General features: G+C 50.6%; 1 protein-coding gene across 1 annotated transcript in view; it reads left to right on the top strand.

Annotated features, from left to right (window-relative positions):
* Chaf1b (chromatin assembly factor 1 subunit B) overlaps window positions 1-10797 on the top strand; it is an 18399-nt gene extending 7602 nt beyond the window's left edge. The window contains exons 7-14 of the mRNA XM_005345211.2: window positions 319-394; window positions 1195-1288; window positions 3415-3484; window positions 3561-3652; window positions 5136-5286; window positions 6767-7258; window positions 9854-9948; window positions 10615-10797. Coding sequence (XP_005345268.1) covers window positions 319-394; window positions 1195-1288; window positions 3415-3484; window positions 3561-3652; window positions 5136-5286; window positions 6767-7258; window positions 9854-9948; window positions 10615-10727 — 1183 coding nt within the window. The 3' untranslated portion in view covers window positions 10728-10797. The remainder of the gene's footprint in view (window positions 1-318; window positions 395-1194; window positions 1289-3414; window positions 3485-3560; window positions 3653-5135; window positions 5287-6766; window positions 7259-9853; window positions 9949-10614) is intronic.
* Window positions 10798-20592: the final 9795 nt, after the last annotated feature.

The raw sequence follows: 20592 nt of genomic DNA, 5'->3' as shown, positions 1-20592 counted from the left end.
TTTGAACTCATGGTGATCCTCCTGCCTCAGCCTTCCAATGTCTCACTCTATAGCCAAGGCTGGCTTTGAACTCATGGTGATCCTCCTGCCTCAGCTTTCCAATGTCTCACTCTATAACCAAGGCCTGCTTTGAACTCATGGTGATCCTCCTGCCTCAGCCTACCATGTGCTGGAATCACAGGTGCAAGTTATCATATCTGGCATTCCTTATGCTAGAAAGCTCTGCCAACAAGACCATCTGCACGAGACAAATCTTACTAGTTATACGTGTACACGGGTTCCTATTCCAGAGTGACACTCAGGCTTCTCTTTCTGCAGGGTGCTGCGGGTCTATAGCACTCAGAAGAAGCGTGTGGCTTTCAACATTTCAAAGATGCTGGGTCCCGAAGGAGAGGTAGGAAGTGCTTTTTATTTCATCTGTGTGCATGCACATGCCAGTGTGCTTGTGAAGGTCAGGAGGCAGTTCTCTCAGTTCCCCGTGAAGATCCTGGGGATGGAACTCCCCAGCTGTCAACAGGCTTGGCTACTGTAGGGGGATGCCGCTTGTTGGTTCCCAGCTGCTCAGCCCCAAAATAATCCCATAGACACTGTATTAATTAAATCACTGCTTGGCCCATTAGCTCTAGCTTCTTATTGGCTCTTACACATTAATTTAAACCATCTCCATTAATTTGTGTATCGCCACATGGCAGTGGCTTACAGGCAAAGTTACGGTGTCTGTTTCCAGCAGGGCTACATGGCTTCTCTCTCACTCTGCCTTCTTCCTCCCAGCATTCAGTTTAGTTTTCCCCACCTAGCTAAGTTCTGCCCTGCTATAGGTCCGAAGCGTTTCTTTATTCATTAATGGTGATTTAACCCATTTAATCACAGCATACAAGGGGAATCCCATATCAGTCAACAAGTGTTGTTTACCCTGGACAGCGTTGCCAGCCCAGCATAAACCATTTCGCCATTCTCTTTCAACAGTACTTTGAGATCTGGGAGCTTCTAACCCTTGCAGACCTGTGAACCAACTAATGAGGCTTCCTCTTGGACTGCCTTATTGACCGACCAGTTCTCATAAATGACTTAGTTCTGTGTTTCTGTACAGTTATTCCCAATTGGGGTGCTTCAGTTTTGTCAGGCCCGTCCTAAGTGGCAGGCCTTTGTGGGTAGGGAGATGCGCTGGCCTGACTTCGAGCTCTATGTCCACAGGCACGAAGTTTCCGGATGTTTCACGATGACAGCATGAAGTCATTCTTCCGCAGACTCAGTTTCACTCCAGACGGATCTTTGCTTCTTACTCCAGGTGTGTCTGACTTCTTGTGACATAGGGGTGTGATGGCAACTTGGGGACATCTTGTTCCCGTGTGTGACACTTGTCAGCCCTGGCAGGTGTGGGCAGAGCACTGGGGCCTTGTCCGCACGCTGTGTCCTTTGGGAACTCCAGACCTTGGATAATGAGATGATGTTGATGCCCAGCAAAGCTTGGGAGTCGAAAGGCTTGGAGCACTGTTTTCCCAAAGATTAATTTTACTTAGAAGAGTTTTAGGGCTTCAACATTCCCATCCATCTGTCCTGATCTCTGTCCTGATCATCCCAAGCAGACCTAAAATTCACTATGTATCTGGGGATGACCCAGAACTCCACCTCCCTCCGCCCTCAGGTGCTGGGATGACATGCATGCACCAGCACACTATTTAAACCGTACTGGGAATTGAACCCAGGACCTCAAGCATACTAGGCGAGCATTCTACCAACTGAGCTACATCTATAGCCCAGAACTTGTTTTGTTTTGTTCTGTGTCATGGTCTTGTGTAGCTCAGGTTAGCCCTGGACTTGTGTAGTTGAGTACAATCTCCCTGCTCTGTGTCCCCATTGCTGAGGTTATAGGTGTTCAGGCCAGGCTAGCTCTGAGTGTATACCTTTCATATGGTAAAGGTATAGCAGGCTATGGCAGTGGTCACGTGATGGAAATGGCACCCGATGCTTTTGATACAATGTATCCTACAACGGTCCTCTTGCAAGAAAACAAAACACAAAAGAAAACGCTAAAGAGAAAATGAGGACTGGATGTAACTCTGGTCAAATGCCTGCCTAATGTGTGGGACTCTGAGGTGCAGCCTTAGCGCCGTAAATGGAGTGATGGAGGAAGGGTACCGATTGCACCCAAGAACTGGTTCTGATGCCCAGAAACAGGGAAATGCCAAATGAGCTGTGTGTCATCTGCTAGTCTCTTCAGATTGCAAAAAGTAACATTTCCCATGACTGCTGTGATTGTGGGGGTACTGCGCTGGGGACATGGCTTGTTAGTGTGTCTCAAAGGCATCCTGGTAACAGTTAATGTCATCCAGTCCCTGTGTCTCACATCTGAGGCACAGTTCCTTAGCAAGGAAATGCAGAGGAGTTTCTAGGCGTGTATGTCAGCTACACGTGGTAGCACTTGCCTGTAATTCAACATTTGGTGTTGGAAGGTGGAGGTGGGAGAACCAGGAGTTCAAGGTCATCCTTGGCTGTATAGTGAGTTAGAGACCAGTCTGGGGTGCATGAGACCCTATCTCAAACAAACAAATCAAAAACCAAGCAAATAAAAACAACCAACCCTTCCCCCAAATGGGTATCTCTCAAAGGAGGACAGTAGTTTACTACTAGTAAATATTGTGGTGCAGCCCAAAAAAGAAGGGTTCGGTGCCCTGCGTGCAGACTTGGGAGTTACTGACAGGAACGAGCAAACAGGGAAAGTGTAATTCTGTTTCTTACAACAGAGGCACGGAAAAGACCACCCTGTGGGAGTGTTTGTGCCTGAGCTGTGATGAACGGTGGGTCTCATGTGCCCAAGGACAGAGAGCCATTGTCACAGTGGGGTAGTGTGGAGAGGTGCTCAGGGAATGGCTCAGCATAAAAACGAGTAATGTCCTCCCTTGCAGTTCTAGAATGGTTGGTCACTTGTCAGATAGCATGCATATATGTGTTATACCATGTGACGGTTAGGTTCTGCTGGAGGCTGCAGGTCGCAGCACGGGCTAGGTTTCCAGATAACCCGAGGGCTGGTTTGGAGAGATGGACAGCCAAGGTCTGAATGCTGGGAACAGACCTGGGGACTCAGGTGGAGTGCTGGCAGCTGGACCCACCCACGGGCGGATCTGCCTCTGCTCTCAAGCACAGGGTTTTACAAGTGAATGTTCCTGATTCTACCTTCTTCCTGCCCTGGGCTTGCAGGGACCTCAGGCCTTGCAGAGAGGTGGCAGGCAGACGGAACTGGAGCAGATTAGGACGAGCCAAAGGGAACATTGTACTCGTTTCTGTCACAGAAGCATTGGTAGTTTGTCACTTGAGGGGAACAGCATTTTGCAAGCCAGACTAGAAGGCTTGGGGTCTTTTGCTAGGAAACTTGTAACCTTGACTCTTCCCTCCCTCCTATCCCCTGCTCTCCAGCCGGATGTATGGAATCCGGTGAGAATGTGACAAACACAACCTACGTGTTCTCCAGAAAACATCTGAAAAGGTAGGCAGCTGGAGGTCTCGGTTCGGCCGGTTGCTGAGCCACAGTGCCTGTTGCTAACCTGCAGTCAACCTTGCAGGCCAATCGCCCACCTTCCATGCCCTGGGAAGGCGACTCTCGCCGTCCGCTGCTGTCCAGTCTACTTCGAACGGAGGCCGGCAGCGGAAACAGGTACCATCAGAACCACAGTGGTGGGGTGGGTGGGTGGGTGTGTTCTCCCTGGAGTGGGTACTTGGTGGATGTCTTTTGTGGAGAAAGCTGGGCAGATTTGGCTCAGATTTTTAAATTTTTTCATTTTACATGCAAGAATGATGTGTTTCCGGGGGCATGCTGTGATGTTTCAGTGAGTGTATAATGTTTAAATTGTGGTGTGTCTCATCTCTTCAGCGTTTATGTTTGCTGTGCAGACATCGAGAGTGCCACCCCCATAGCATGTTGGACATGTGCACACTCCTGTACAGTGTCTCATAGTGTGCCTTTTTCCTCATTGTCCAATGCATCACCACACCACACCACTTAGGTTAGGTGTTCCTGAGTCTTCAACCCAGGGCTTTGCATGCTAAAGCCTGTTGAGCTATGACCTCAGCCCTTTTCTCTTCCTTTCGTGTATCTGAAGTTTTACTCTCTTTCCAAACATTGTATCCACCTTAACCAATGCTGGGTATTTCAGGTCTTGGAAATATTCTTGAAGTCTTTTCAGGGATGAAGTTATGTTGCTTAGAGATGTTTTGATCCTTTGGGCTGTTGCTTTTAAGGTTCATTAAGCAGGACCAGGCAACACTTGGTTCATGACACACTTTGCACACTAACTGATGCCCAGCGACTGTGAGGTTTCCCCCTGGGCCCGTAGGAAGCACACCCTGCTGGGGATGGTTCGATCTCTGAGACCCTTCCTCCGTCTCAGGTAGCATCTCAGCTGGCCTATTCCAGTCAGCACTGAGCTGACTTAGAGCTTTCTGGCTGCCTAGGATTCCTGAGCTCTGAGGCCCAACCTTTCGGCAAAGAGTCACCAAGGCTGTGCCTGGGGTCTCTGCCTCCCTGGGCTTGCCTGGCAGCCAGTGAAGGTGACTGTGGACTGTAGTAAGGAGGCTGCTAGTTAGTTCCTGGCCACTTAGCCCCTAAATAATCACACAGAAACTGTATTAACTAAATCACTGCTTGGCCCGTTAGCGCCAGCTTCTTATTGGCTAACTCTTACATTTTAATTTAACCCATCTCTCTCCTCTGGCGGCTCCATGGCTTCTTCTTGATTCTGTCTCCTTTCTCCCAGCATTCAGTTTAGTTTTCCCTGCCTATCTAAGTTCTGCCCTATCAACAGGCCAAGGCTGTTCTTTATTCACCAGTGGTTATCACAGCACACAGAGAGGAATCCTACATCAGTGGACTCTGTGTTGTACCACTGTCAGGGCCATGGTCCCTCACCAACTGCTGGCCTGTGACTTGAAGGCTGCTGTCCACTTACCTGGTCTTGTATAGTGGGGAAAGTATTCTGGTCCCTGTTTCCTCCAGGGTGGAAGCGGATGCTTCTTTAAATTTTTATATCCGTAGTGTAACTCCATAGAGCTTTCAAAGCATGACTAGAGCAGGCATGGTAGTTCACACCTTTGGGAAGTCTGTTTTTGTAGCTTCAATCAGTTTGTCCTTTCCCTATCAGAGGAGCCCAGCCCCGAGCTGGTGAGCCTGCCCTACCGTATGGTGTTTGCTGTGGCCTCCGAGGACTCCGTACTGCTGTATGACACGCAGCAGCCTTTCCCATTTGGCTACGTGACGAACATCCATTACCATACCCTGAGTGACATTTCCTGGTGAGTAGCTAACAGACAGGACGTGGAGGAGGGCCTGGCCTCTATTTCACTAGAGGGACCTCTGAGCAGGGAGTATTTTGTCTCGACAGAGCTCCAATTTTGTCTTGTTCACCAGTTTCTATAAAGGAACTTTTATTAAAATGAAAGCCATTTTTGTTCCTGGTGTGTGTGTGTACATACATGTACCTTACCATAGCATGCCTGTTCCTGGTATGTGTGTACGTACATGTTCCATAGCATGTCTGTTCTTGGTGTGTATGTATGTACATGTTCCATAGCATGCCTGTTCCTGGTGCGTGTGTACATACATGTCCATAGCATGCCTGTTCCTGGTGCGTGTGTACACACACTTCCATAGCATGTCTGTTCCTGGTGCGTGTGCACACACATGTCCATAGCATGTCTGTTCCTGGTGTGTGTGTACATACATGTACCTTACCATAGCATGTCTGTTCCTGGTGCGCGTGTGCATACATGTCCATAGATGCCTGTTCCTGGTGCGTGTGTACATACTTGTCCACATGCCTCTGAGCTTCAGAGGACAGCTTGCAGGAGCCTGTTCTCTCCTTCCACGTGGGCTCCAGGGAGCTGTACTCAGTTCATCAGACTTGTGCACAAACCCTCGGACCTATTGAGCCTTACCTGTGCCCAGCAGTGAGTTCTGACGCGATGCACACAGCCCTGTGGGGTTAGTCAGATCCCAGTGAGCTGAGGGGAAGCCCTGGGGACCTCACCAGGCAGTATCACTTGACACTACCCTTCCTCTGGTGACTTAGGTCCCTGCGGACTCCATTGCCTTGGGCCTACCCTGTACTCTGGCCACGTTGGCCTCTCACCATTATTTTTGCCTGCCCACCCGCCCCCAGTGCCACGTAGCTTAGGGTGGCCTCAGCTCCACCCAGTGCCTGAGGGTGACGGTGAAATCCTGACCCTCCGGCTCCCCTTTCCCATGAGCTTAGTACTGAACCAGGGCCTGGAACACACTAGGCAAGAACTACCTCTTGTAGGCCCTTGATTTTTCTTTAAATCTTTATAAATGTGTGTGTGTGTGTGTGTGTGTGTGTGTGTGTGTGTGTGTGTGTGTATAAGCTCACTTATAGAGGTCAGAGGATGACTTTGTAGAATCACGTAGCCCCCAGGAGTTGCTCTGACTCCAGGCTTGGACAGTAAGAGCCTTTACCAACTGAGCTGTCTCACCAGCCCTAAATTTATTCTCTATGTTGGGAAAAGAAAAGGGTCACCTCACATTTATCCCGGTGAAGTAGACAGGAGGGCACAGAGATCAGGGTGGCTTCGGGGACTGAGATGGGACTGGGAAGGGACGCTGCATGCCTGCAGAGCCTGTTCAAACTCTGTGCTGCTCCCCTGACTGTCGCCTTCAGACAAACACATCTCGTGATAGCTTCTATTTCCTACCTGGTCATGGAAGTATGATCTGTGGCCGTCAGTAACTGACTTACTCCTTGTTCTGGAAACCCAGGTCCAGTGATGGGACCTTCCTGGCCATTTCCTCCACGGATGGTTATTGCTCGTTTGTGACCTTTGAGAAGGGTGAACTTGGCGTTCCTTTAAAAGAGAAGCCGGTGTTGAGCATAAGAACTCCCGAAACAGCAAAGAAAACCAAGAGCCAGACACACCAGGGATCTCCACCATGGTCCAGATCAGTCGAAGGGACCCCCACTGACAGAGCCCAAGACACCAGCAGTCCCTGCACCAGCCCCTCGCCAACCCTGCAGTCTCCAGTTCCCTCTGCCTTCAAGGACAGTCCCTCGGCCCCTGCTGTGGGAGCCACTCCTGCGGGAGCCACTCCTGCGGGAGCCACTCCTGCGGGAGCCACTCCTGTGGGCAAAAGCTCCTTTCCACGGCCTTCTGAGGAGAAGATCCTGCAGCCTGTTGGTCAGAACACAAAAGCCCCCCAACCCCGGAGGGTCACCCTGAACACACTGCAGTCGTGGGGCAAGACAACTCCCCGGTAAGAGCATTTGACAAAACAAGAAAATGTCGTGAAATGAGCCCCATATAGGAAATATGCCTATGGTACCTGTCACCTGTGATGTGTGCTGGCCATCTGTGACATGTGCTGGCCACCTGTGTTTTGTGCTGGCCACCTGTGATGTGTACTGGCCACCTGTGACGTGTGCTGGCCACCTGTGATGTGTGCTGGCCACCTGTAACGTGTGCTGGTCACCTGTGACGTGTGCTGGTCACCTGTGACGTGTGCTGGTCACCTGTGACATGTGCTGGTCACCTGTGACATGTGCTGGGCACCGTCTCCATCTGTGATGCCTGCTGGGCACCTGTGACGTGTGCTGGTCACCTGTGACGTGTGCTGGGCACCTGTGACATGTGCCGGGCACCCTGTCTCCACCTGTGATGTGTGCTGGGCACCTGTGACGTGTGCTGGCCACCTGTGACATGTGCTGGGCACCCTGTCTCCACCTGTGACATGTGCTGGCCTACCGTCCAGCTCTGGGCTTTCTCTGAGTCTCCTATGCATTGTCTCCGGAGTCTACTGTTGTATTCCCAGAACACGTTCTGCTCTTAGAGATCTCAGTTCCTGCTTCCTGGGGAAGCCCTAGGTACCTACTCATCCTGGTGACACTCAAATTTTGCTGATGCCCTTTGAGTGTGTCTTCTGTCATCCTAGTTTTGTGACCTCCCCTGGCTCTGGTGGGGGTCCTTTAGGTGACAACCAGTGCCCCCTTTCCAGCTCAGCCCTGTTCAGTGGTACCAGGCCCCTCCTGTCATGTAGGAAATCGAGGAGCAACGCGGAGCTTCCCCAACTGACTAGAGGCCTGAAATAATCCCCAAAGGAGGCGAGCCTTGCTTTGGCTCCCAGCTTCTGAGGAGGCAATCCACAGTTAATTGCCTCTTTGCTCTGGGCCTGCGTCAGTACAGGATATAGGGATGCGTGTATGTGGGACAGGAAGCTGCTGACCTCACAGGCTGGGAGGGTAGGACAGGGAAGAAGAAGCCAGTCCCTATATCCCCTTCAAGGGCACCCTCAGCAGCCTGACAGCAACCCCTGGACCTCTCTGTCATCCCGCCACAGCCCAGGGACCTTCTGCGTGGGCCTTTGCAGGAAGCTTACTCACACCCTCGCAGGCCCATATTCCTCTGTAAACTGCACGTCTTGTATTTATGTATTTAAAATGGAAACGGGGTCTCATGGAGCCCAAGCTGGCCCGGAACTTTCTGCAATCCTCTCCTGTCTTCCTTCCTGAGTTCTAGGGCCACGAGAGCAGCCTCTGATCCCTCATCTGAGGGGAGATGGTGTCTTCCACTCAGCCTGTCCTCTGGGCTTATCCACATGACACAGATGGGCAGATTCCTTCTTTCATGGCTGAGTAGCGCTGCTGTGTGCCTATCTCAGCTACTTGGCTGTGGGGCATTGGTGGGCTGGGGCCTCACAAGTGATGCCCTGCCCACAGCTGTCTGCTTGCTGCATCCATGCCAGCGTCTTCAAACAGCTGCTGCCCACACATCCTTCTGCACCAGGAAGTGCCAGCCTGGTTTTCCCTCCCTTCTTCATCTTTGATACCCAGTTATCCCCTGGCACCTGTCTGTCTTCCTTTTCATCCTCTAGGTGGGCTCAGTGAGGTGTAGGCTGGTAAGTTGGGTTCCCACTCCTTGCCTCCCGGTCTCTTGCTATGTTCTTCTGACGATTAGTAAATTCATGTTACAATTTAAATACAATGTTTGACTCTTTGAAAAATCTATTTTCTATAGAATAAGAATGTATTTTAAAGACGCATGCATGCGTGCGTGTCCATGTACATGTGTGTGTGTGTGTGTAATGCGCACTCAGGTGCCCTTGGAGGCTCGAAAAGGGTGCTAGGTCCCCTAGGCACCCCTGACAGTGCTGGGAACTGCCCTTGGGGCCTTTGGCCAAGCGGCAAACACTCCTAATTGCTAAACTGTCTCTCCAGCCCCACAGTGTGATAGATTTTCTTTTTTTCTTTTCTCTTGGTATTTTGAAACAGGGTCTCACCATACAGCCCTGGCTGTCCTGGAACTTGCTCTGTAAACCAGAGTGGCCTTGAACTCACAGAGATCTGCCTGGGATTAAAGTGCTGGTATTAAAGGCGTGTGCCACCACCACCACTGGCACAGACACGGTTTTTAATATTCTATTCCTTTTAGGTGCAGGAAGGTGTTCTTTGAGGTATTTTTGGAGTTAAATTGCTTCTCTTGGTTTCTTCTCATCCGTTTACCGAGTTCTCTGCAGTTGTAACTCTAAAAAGAAAACGCTAGTTATCAGGATGCAAAACTCCGAATTTCGAAAGGGATCATGTGTGTTTGGGGTTCACATTCCGCCAGCTGTGGAAGGCAGAACTCAGCCTTTGACACTCAGGTGCCTGGTTGTGTGACCACTGACTATGAGCTGTGATGGCAGAGCCTCCCGTGAGAAGAGCATTGCCCTCGGTGGGCATGGCAGCACATGACAGCACTTATGGCCCTGCTGGATGTGCTCTGTGGGAAAGTCTGTTTCCTTTGGTGGTTTTGAGACTTGGCTTCATATCTGAACACTAAGGAGCAGTCCACCCTTTTACTTTTTTCAATCAAGGCGAATAAACCTAACACCATTAAAGGCAGAGGCTGCGCCAAATCCACTACCCAGCGGCGGAACTGCCACCTCCTCCACGGAAGAGTTGGCGTCAGGTAAGCATCAGCTTTGGTGGATATTTCACAGATAAGATGTGTTCTTTTGGAAGTTAACACCTGATTTTAGGTCGGCTCTGTGAAGGCCATTGTCTTCCCGGGAGCGGCCTTTGGAGGCACTGGCGACTGTTTACCTTCCAGGAGTAAAATGACCCTGTGCACACAACAGTGGCAGCTTCTGGGGGATGGTTCTTTCCACGTCATGCCAGCTGATATCTGGGGCAGATTGGGTAGGGGGCTTAATAACATCCCTGACGTCACTTCTTTTTTTTTTCCCTAAGATTTATTTACTTAATGTACTTTGGGTTTTGCTTGTTTGTATGCCTGTGTGAGGGTCTCAGATCCCCTGGAACTGGAGTTACAGACGGTTGTGAGCTGCTGTGTGGGTGCTGGGAACTGAACCCCGGTCCTCTGGGAGAACAGCCAGCGCTCTTAACTGCTAAGCCATCTCTCCAGTCCCCACCTGTTACCATCTCTTACCCTGTCAAGTCTTCAACTGTCAGAGGCATGCCCTGTCTCTTGACACGAGTCTCCTTGGTTGAGACCCAGCGGTATAGTTCTGTTCCTTGAGGCAGTCCTGGCGCTCACAGGCCATTTGCCCCTCGTCTTGCCTCTGATCTGACTCACCCTCAATGCTTACTAACCTGAAGTCTGTTAACGTTTCAGAGATGCCTGAAGAGCCCCAGGACGAGCCTCCCCAACTAAAGAGGCCCAAACTTCAGGAACATGAAGAAGGTGCGGAAACCCTGGGTGCAGAAGAGGCTTCCAAGTCTGCTTGAGGCCCAGCACCATGTGCGCTGGAGGCATGGCCCGAGATGATGTTATGGCCCGAGATGATGTTAGAGCAGAATAAATACCCATGAATTGATTCACGATAGAAATATGTATACAGTCTTTGCTCCAGCCGCCTGTTGACCCTGTTCTGACATCCCTTTCCACAGGGACTCTGTGGTGCTAGGCTAACGCCTTTTTGTTTTGTTTTGTTTTTTGTTTTTTAAGAGAGTTTCTCTGTGTAGCCCTGGCTGTCCTTGGAACTTACTCTGTAGACCAGGCTGGCCTCGAACTCAGAGATCCGCCTGCCTCTGCCTCTCAAGAGCTGGCCACCACCACCTGGCTAACTCCTCCTTTGGATGGAGCTTCTGAGACTAGGAAACCTGATCTGCACTGGGTCCCTTCATTTGAGGGACTTCACACACTTGGGTGCTGAGCTAATAACCCCAGGAGAAAAGATGGCAGCAGCCTCCTTCCCCCAAATGAGAAATTCAAGTGAGAGCATGCAGTGCTCCCAATGGCCACTGGAGGTCACTCTGCTCCTTGAATCTGCTGGGAGGCTTTGTGGGCTATCCTGCTTGGCTCTGTAGCAGGCAAGGCCAGAGAGCTCTCTCACTAGCTTAAGGCCCTGGTGGCCAGACACGCATGCGGGAAGATTATGGGTGGAACGCGTGAATGCTCATTGCTGCATTTACCCTTCCTCTGGTTTGGTACATTTGTGTGTGTGTGTGTGTGTGTGTGTGTGTGTGTGTGTGTGTGTGAGAGAGAGAGAGAGAGAGAGAGAGAGATCCCTGTGCACATGATCTCTGCACATGCAGAGGTTAGAGAACATCTGGCAATTGGTTCTCTTCTTTTGACACCGTGGGTCTTGAGAATTGAACTCAGGTCTCCAGGCTTGGCAGCAGGCACCTTTGCCTGCGGGGCCCTCTCAGCAGCCTGGGTGGTGGTTGAGGAGGCCATTTCTTCAGTGTGTCTCTACCTTGTGTCCTGCATGGGATGTCCCCTCACTAGCAGAACCTGAGGGGGCGGTAAAGGTGTGGTAAGGAGTACTCAGCACCGATCACCCCAAAGGGTACTTGTTTCTGAGTACTCACCTGACTTGGTGCCCTCAGATGACCTCCAGAGGCATTTCAGGTGGGATTTACACCAGGTTCCTTGGCCCCTGTTTTGACCTTGGGGAAAACGTGAATTTGGGGGGGACAGGAGAAATGAGAGGTCCTGGCAGCATCCCTTCCCTGATGTCCCCTTCCCCAGCAATCCCCTTCTTATTTCCCACCCCACCTAGCATGGTGGATCTGGTAGCCTCACCATTGAACCCCAGGCTGCTTTGCTCAGAAAGCGAGATTAAAATCAACCCACATGTGGGTTTGGACATTCAGAGTCAGCCTCTGTGGGTGAGCCAGGCAGTTAGCACCCAACTCCCAGAGGGGCCAGGGCAGCCGGCCAGGGCAGCCAGCCAGAGGACTACCCTCTGGGGAGCTGAGACTGCTGCAGGATAGACCACAGAAAGGCAAGTGGGACATGCAGATGCAGCTGCCCGGGAGACTCCTGGCTCCAGAGAACTGACCTGTGTGAAGGGTGTGCATGGACCGGGGAGGGTGGGTGGCAGGAAGCGGGCTCCCTGCTTGCCTGGATGGGGAGTCAGCCCTCCCCTGTTGAATTGATCCCCACGGCCCCACAGAGGACAGACTGCTTGCTCAGTGTCAGCGGTCGGTTTTGCGTGGGTCTGTGAACGAATCAGGATCACTCCAAGATGAATTTCGGGTTTAGCCCAACAGCAGGGGAGTAAGCTGGTGAACTGACAGTTGCTTCAAACAAAGTTTATTGTTATACAATTTACACCTCTCAGCTAGTCAGTTTCCCTGTACCAAAACCTCTTAGCTGGAGTTGTGAGGGAGTCCTCTGCCCAAACAGTTTTCAGCTGGAGACGTGTGGTTTTCCAAGGCCTCTCAAGACTAAGCTTTGTGAAGGCTGCCACTCCTCCAGGAAAACCCAGATTAGAATCAAATGCTTCAAAGCCTTTAATCCTAGCACTCGGGAGAAAGGCTGGCTGATTTCTGTGAGTTCAAGGCCAGTCTGGTCTACCAAGGTGAGCTCTAGGACACCCTGAGAAACCCTATCTCAAAACAAACAAACAAACAAACACTCCAAACAAAAGTTAGTTCGAAGCCCAGGTACTAACACGCTGGAATTCAACCCAGATCTCTCAGCATACTCAGACTTGGGGAATTTAACTTTTTAGGAATATTTGATGTACATGAGTGTGTTGCCTGAATGTATGTGTGCCCTGTGCACCACATGGGTACCTGGTGCCCAGGAAGGCCGGGGGAGGGTGTCTGATCCCCTGGACAGTGGTGAGCTATCTTGTGGGGGAACTGGGGCCTGGACCTGGGTCTGGTGTGAAAGCAGTGTGAGCCATCTCTGCAGCCTTCAGGGGTTTGACTTTTAATTACATCTAAAAGACTCCGAGTTGACTCACGAAATTAGCCAGCAGCTCCGGACAACGCGGGGAACTGAGATCAAATGCGTGTGGCTCAGTGTGTTGAGGCAGGCTAGACCAGAGCAGAGCCTGCAGCCTACGTCTGTGACTAACTGCACCTCCCAGATGTTGAGTAGAATCACCTTGGTCCAGATGTCCTCACCTTCAGCATGAAGAGACACTGGACCAGTATGAGAGACACTGAACATTAGGACTGCCTCAAAGATGGAGGCGGTCTCTTCCCTATAAGTAAATACACTTGACCAAAAGCTCTTGTGGGTTAATCTGGCCCTGCTGCTGATTCTGGCCCAGCCTCAGCTTCCCTCTGGCGACAGGGGCTCAACCACTGAGGGGCTGTGTGCTTCTCCACACGGCCCTAGGCAGGCCTCACCTTCACTGAGTCCCACCCTGGTTCAGCTTGTGTCCACGGAGCCCCACATGGCAGTCCACAGTAGGGTGCTGTACTCAAGACAACTCCACTTCCCAGGGACTTTCTTTTCGGGGCTAAACACCCTTGGGGAGAGGGGCCCTTCAGACCTGTGAGCTGCCCAGCCACCGCACTTCCCTGGGTGGAGGAGACCATCTCAAATCCAGGAGGCACATCCACGGAGCCACCTGGCAGGAGACACAAAACAGGGCCTGTGCTTTCTTTTGGCTCTGGCCCATGAAGCTGCTTTTTATTCTAAGGCCAGCACTGTGGGTTTATCCGAAGCTTCTGTTTCCTGGCGGGTGGACAAATGGAAGAAACAGCCCTGCTAGCCACAGGCCCATGTGATACTCAGACCCTCCTGGGCAGCGACTAGAACCACCTCTACCTCCTGAGTCACCGCTGCCAGGTTTGTCCCCACCCTCCCTCTGGCTTCCCTTGCCTCTGCTCAACCACCAGGGCCATGCTACCCCAGCTCTGGTTTCCAGGACGAAGCTGTGCTGAGCTAAGAGGAAGGGCCTGGACGGAGCAGGGTGGACTTGCCCACCTTTGACTGCAGACTGTTCTCAGAGCAAGCGCTCCTCAGTCCACCTTTGTGCGCCAGCTCCACAGCCAAGGGTGAATTGAGGGGAGGCAGGACAGGAACTCAAATAGGGCAGGAACTTGGAGGCAGGAGCTGATGCAGAGGCCATGAAGAGGTGCTGTTTACGGGCTCAGCCTTTTCTCTTATAGAACCCAGGACCACCAGCCCAGGGATGGTCCCCACTATGGGCTGGGCCCTCCCCCACCGGTCACTAATTACGGGAATGCCCTACAGGCTCGCCAACAACATGATCGAGGCTCCCTCCCCCAGATGACTTTAGCTTCTGTCAGGTTGACACACAACTGTCCAGGCATAAAATGGCTATAAGACGCACTGTCGGCATTAGATGCTCTGGATAGGTGCAGAGGCTATTAACCAGCAGGCTCGCCCAGATAGCGTCTCCTCTGTTTTGTTTTTCTCTTGAAACACAGTTCCTTTGTGTAGTTCTGGCTGTCCTGGAACTCACTCTGTAGACCAGGCTGGCCTCAAACGCTGAGATCCATCTGCCTCTGCCTCCCAAGTGATGGGATCAAAGGCGTGAGCCATCACGGCCCAGCTCTCGTGTGTATGTTTTTTAAGTTAGCATTTTTAGTTACATTTTGTTTTACTTTTTTTAGCATGCATATGCATTTGTGCATGTGTGTTGGCATGCATGTGCCACAGTGCACGTGTGGAGGTCAGAGGCCAACATATAGGAGTCGGGTCTCTCCTCCCACCATGTGGATCCCAGGGATTGAACTCGAGTTTTTAAAGAATTATTTATTTTATATATATATATATAGTGTAGGCCCATATTTCTATATGGTATAGCATCCAGGCTCTAAAGCCATAGTCAATATCTGAGGATGGTCACGTACCCTTCCAGACAGGGCTGTCGCTACCTAACAAAAGGTCAGGATGTGGTTTTGCTCCTTTCTTTGTAATTTGGAGGATGCCTGATAGAGATGCTGATTCAAGCCTACGTGACAGCTAGCATACAGTGCAGACAGGTAGATGCGGACGTGACAAAATGCCATTCACCTGGTTACCTAGGAGACAGAATGCTAATGTATTTCCCCCTCAGTTAAGTTTTGGTATAAAGAATGTTTGAGAATCAAGCGAGAGGAATTCTTCAGGATGTGAACTCAGGACTTCATGAGGGACCACTGAGAATCTCCCTCCCAATAAAGCCATGTGAGTTGTGTCTTTATTTCCGTGCCTCCACGCTGGTCCAGAGAGATAGTTTATGTTGGGGTCTGGTACAGAGAAATAACTTAGGGTCCGGGCTGCCACCGGACTCCGACATTACAGTGTTCTGGCATGTAGGGCACCAAATCCCATTCTAGGTGGTTGAACCACAACCACGTGGTTGCTGGGAATTGAACTCAGGACCTCTGGAAGAGCAGCCAGTGCTCTTAACCTCTGAGCCGTCTCTCCAGCCCCTGACCTTCATCTTCATCGTGTGTATTTGTGCTCTCCTCACGCCTTCCTCTGAACACACTGTCTTTGTATTTTCTGCCTTGCCCTTCAGAAAGTAACAAGTCTTGGATTCATCATCAATCTTCCCTTTCCCCCTTCCTGTTTTTTTTTTTTAATGAACTTTTATGTTTCCCCCTAGAATGCTTGATATGTATAGTCCATGAAACATTTACAGATATGATTACTATTCTGTCTCCAGCTTTGCCCACCTGGTAGGTTTGATCCACAGTAACCTTGCTATTGTAATTTCCTAGATAGGCTGTTACTGTAGTTTGTGCTCCTCTTTAAAATAAGAAAAATTAGAAAGCGAGAGATCCTTTTGTTTTTGCATTTCTAGTAGGGTTGAGCATTAATTTCTCTTCTGCTTCAACATTATTAGTTCTAGTTTATTTCAGGTTGTGCCTGTACTTTATATCTCACTCCTTAGAATTTATGGGGATTTGGGGCCTGGAGGGAGGGCTGAGCGGTTGAGAACGAGCATTGCTCTCGCAGAGGCCCTGAATCCTGTTTTTAGCACTCATGTCAAGCGGCTCTCAACCTCTTTTAACTCCAGATCCAGGGAATCTGACATTCTCTCTGGCTTCTGCATGCAACTGCGCGCGCGTGCGCGCGCGCGCGCGCGCACGCGCACACACACACACACACACACACACACACAGAGAGCTACAAAGTTAAAAATAAAACCAATCTGTGAAAATGCGTTACTTGTGTGCTTTCCTCCATCTCTGCTTCAGGCTTGACCTTACCTGTTGTCCAGCCACGGAGTAGCCTGTGGCAATGGAGGCCTCATTTTCCACTCACTGTGGTCCTAAGGAGTACTGGGCAAATGGATTTTTAGGTTGTGAACTAGTCAGACATAACATAGAATAGTCACATGTCTGAAGGGACGCAGTGATAGTGTCCCTTTGCCCAGCACGAAGTTCTGCTTTCAGCTGCATTCAACACAGACAGCTTGTTGGTCAACTACAAAGTACATGGCCCTGGGAATAAAAATGTTAGCAGCACAGCAGAGTTCATGGACTGATGAGGATCAGCACTGAGTGAGCTATGAGGGCAGAGCTGAACGAAACCCGTCCTGGTTCTAAGTGTCTACCACGGAGGCTCTGGGCACGAATCCACCCGTATCACTGCCTCCAAGGTCCACCAGGGGAGGGTGGAGCGTGCAGATCCAAATCCTCACACTAATTCCTCCCCACAACAACTGGAAACTGGCTGAGCCTCCCTCTCCACACCTGATATTGTCGTCTTTTACGTTTTATTCATTGCTGTTTCATTCTGGTTTTAATCAGCTTTGATTTTGTAAAAGTAAAAGCATGTGATATCATTGGGCGAGATGGTGGAGGTCTATTCATTCTGGGAACGCAGAGGCAAGAGGATTTGATTTAAAGCTAGCCTGGGCTACATAGCAAGACCTTGTCTCAAAAACTAAAACGACAAAAACCCAACGTGACAGCTGAGAGCGTAAGAATCTTTCAGGAGGGAGGGGCCTGGGTCAAGGACACCCAAGGACAATCCTAGACTTTTCCATCCCATTCCCACTTCACTCCCCAGGGCCCCCTGCTGCACCCAGCTCACGGTTGACAAGGTCACGGAGCTCTCACCCAAGGCAAGCCCACTTCCTCAGACACCTGTTGAAGCCACTAGACCAAAACCCTCCTGTTTTTCTCTCTAGTTATTAGCCTGGATGAGAAGTCTATGCAAACACCTTCTGTCAGAAAAATGCCTGAGATGACTGAAAAATTCCCAGACCTCCCCGGAGCTGGAGGCAGCTGATGCCCCGGGCGGGAGCTGGTAGGCTGCCCTGGCAGAAGGACCGCTCCAGCCGGTCAATCATTTGCCAGTCCTGCCAGCCTGGGGGAAGGTGGTGAGCATTTAAGAAGAAAGGCCTTCGGTAGAAGGGATTTAAAGCAGACCTGCGCTGGGCTGCCCACCTGCCTATGTGAGGCTGACTGAGCAAGAGGAGACTTGAGGAAGAAGCAGGTGATTAGCTTGGGGGGTGTGATTTATGGGGTGACCTCCACTGGCCTTTCTCCGGCAGGAAATGGGCGGTTTACTAATGCCTCCCCCTCCACGCACCTGCAAAGCCCATTGGTAGTGTTTTAAAATAATTTACTAGACGAAGTTCAATGTTTTCCTTTGGACAGCTGCCCAGAACAGACCTTTTTTTTTTTTTTAAATCAGATTACAATGTTTTCCGTTGTCTCTGTCCCTGTCCCTCTCCCTTTCTCTCTTCCCCTTTCTGGTAAGGGAAGTCAGAGGACTCTAGGACCTTTATTTATGTATTTTCTGAAGCAGGGTCTTTGGTACCCCAGGTCTTACTCAGACTCCACTCAGAGCCAAAGGATGACTAAACCTCTGACTCTTGAACTCTTGACCCTCCTGCCTCCGCCTCCTGAGGGCTGGATGTATACCGTGTGCCCAGTTTAGGGGGTGCTGAGGATTGAACCTAGGACTTCGTGTATGCTAGGCTAGCACTGTATCAGGTGAGCCGTGTCCTGAGCCCCTGTGATACAGACCTCAAAGCTCAGATAAACCCGTTCGGTTTCTCCCCTCTCCCAGGGTGATCATTTGGCAATCCTCCTCTCTTCATGTGTGCACGCGTGCGCTTGTGTATGTGTGTGCTTATGTGTGTGTGTGCATGTGTGTGTGTGTTTAAGGGCTTCAGGTAACACATGACATCTGAAACAGAGGACAACTTTCAGGAGTCCTCTCCTTCTACCATGGGGGTCTTGGGGTTCAAACTCAGGCTGCCTCCCTCCACTTTCCCTCCTTGGTCCATGAAACATGCAACAACAGCCAGAGGAACCTGACCTGAAGCTGTGACCCAGGTACCCAGTTGTAAGGTCAAAATCCTACTTCTATCTCTGGTTTATCATTAATGTAAACCTCAGTTGTACAAATTCTGGACTGCCTTAGCTTCATAGTATTCCATGTGGTCACTGCAGGCAGTACGGAGTTAGGATGGTCAGGGAAACTTCAGAGGGCTTAGGTTTCGAAAGACACAACCCATGAGAGCATTTGGGCGTGGTCCATGGGGGGCAGGCAGGTGCTGAACACAGAAGGGCACAGGCCCATGACTGGGCATGGCTTCCTCGAGAGACCCACTGAAAAAAGGCTATCTTCTCCAAGGACCCACAGGTGGAAGGTTCTGGTATCTCGTCTCAGGGGTGGGTGGAGGAGACTCAGGATCGAAAGGCATCAGGGCCTGGTGGTCTGTGTCCATTCAGGGCTGCCCTAAGGGAGGAGGGCTGGCCTCTTACTTCTCCTGGAACTAGGCCCTTCCTTGGGTGTGTGGGTGTGTGTGTGTGTGTGTGTGTGTGTGAGTGTGTGTGTGTGTGTGTGTGTGTGTGTGTGTGTGTATGTTTGGGAGGGGCTAGGCGGCCTGAACAGAGGAGGAAGGACCCAGAAATTACGGCTGACTAGACCTCAGGATCAGAGCCAAATTCAGAGAGAACCAAATGTAGTGTTTCTCAATCCACAGGGGCAGGGCTGTAATTCATCCCTCGTTGTAACAATGGCCTCCTGGAACACATCTGAGTCTGACTCATGTTTCCTTCTCATCCTGAAACTTGAGGTCTTGTATCAGGCCTCAAAGGAGTCTGCTTGGTTAAGACCTAGGCCTGCGGTTTTGAGCAGGAGGTAGCATCTACCCATGGCGACGGCCCTGATTGTAGGGTGGCAAAGAGAGACTTAGAGGGGCAGGAACACTTGTCCTGGGAGTGAATGAGGAGAGAAAATGAGGGGAGGCACTGTTAATTGTATGAGGAGACCCAGGTCTGCCTCCCATCCACTCCCAGGTTTTGATGGCCAGGTGTAGGGTGGACCCACACATCACTTCCTGTTAGGTGTAGGGCGGACCCACACATCACTTCCTGTTTCCCCTGGGGGCTGCAGATGTGGAAGTGATGTCACCTTTCATCCTCTGCAGTCGGGACCCCACCCACCCCTAAGCACCTCCACCCCCATGCTCTATAAGTGATAGTTCTGAGAAGCTCCACATACAGTCACAAACTACGTATGTGTCTATGAGGATTCACATGGTTGGAAGATGATTATACTAGAGGTCTGTTCCGTGCTGCTGGTGTAAACAAACACCCCTGCCTGTTCAGAAGGATTCAATCCTGCTTCAAATTTGCTTCCTATTGTTCTTTTATTTTTATATTTACTATCGTGTGTGTGTGTGTGTGTGTGTGTGTGTGTGTGTGTGTGTGTGTGCGGTTCCCAAGGAAGCCAGAAGAGGGTGCTTAAATCCCTGGAGTTGTGGATCCAGGCCAGTATGATCTGCTAATGGAGGTGCTGGGATCCAGCCTCCTTTTGGGGCAGTGAGCACTCTGGTCTGCTGAGCCATCTCTCCAGCCCACCTTCTTCTGTCCTTAACACTTCTAGGTCAGGCTGCTTGCTTGAGGTCTGTTTTCCTGCCATTTGGATGAACTCTTGAGAGAGGAACCATTGCTTGGTTTTCTTTACTAGAGTACTTCTGGTTATATGGCAATCGTATAATCATCCAAGGAGGTTTTGTTTTATTTTTTTTTGCATTTTTCAAAGAATTTTCTTTATTATTCTCTTTTGAGACACAGTCAGAATTTTATTTATTATTTTGTCATTTGAGACCCAGTCTTCTGTATCTGAGGCTGACCTTGGACTTGCCATGTAGTCAAGGACAGTTTTCCTTTTTCTTTTTAGATTCATGTGTTTTATCCGCATGTTTGTATGAGGGCCTGGTGGCGTCGGGGATCAGAAGAGGGTGTTGGATCTTCTAGAATGGAGTTACGGATGGTTGTGAGCTGTGATGCAGGAGTCGGGAACAGACTTCAGGCCCTCTGCAAGAACAAGTGCTCTGGACTGCTGAGCTCCTCTCCAGGGTGATGTTAACGCCTGCTCTGCCTGGGACTACAGGCAGTGCCAACACACTCGGCTTAAGACCAA

Source organism: Microtus ochrogaster, chromosome 2 (assembly GCF_000317375.1).
Source record: "Microtus ochrogaster isolate Prairie Vole_2 chromosome 2, MicOch1.0, whole genome shotgun sequence".
In the NCBI taxonomy this organism is placed as follows: domain Eukaryota; kingdom Metazoa; phylum Chordata; class Mammalia; order Rodentia; family Cricetidae; genus Microtus; species Microtus ochrogaster.
The sequence above is the reverse complement of the archived record's forward strand: the minus strand, read 5'-3'. Positions and strand labels throughout refer to the sequence as shown.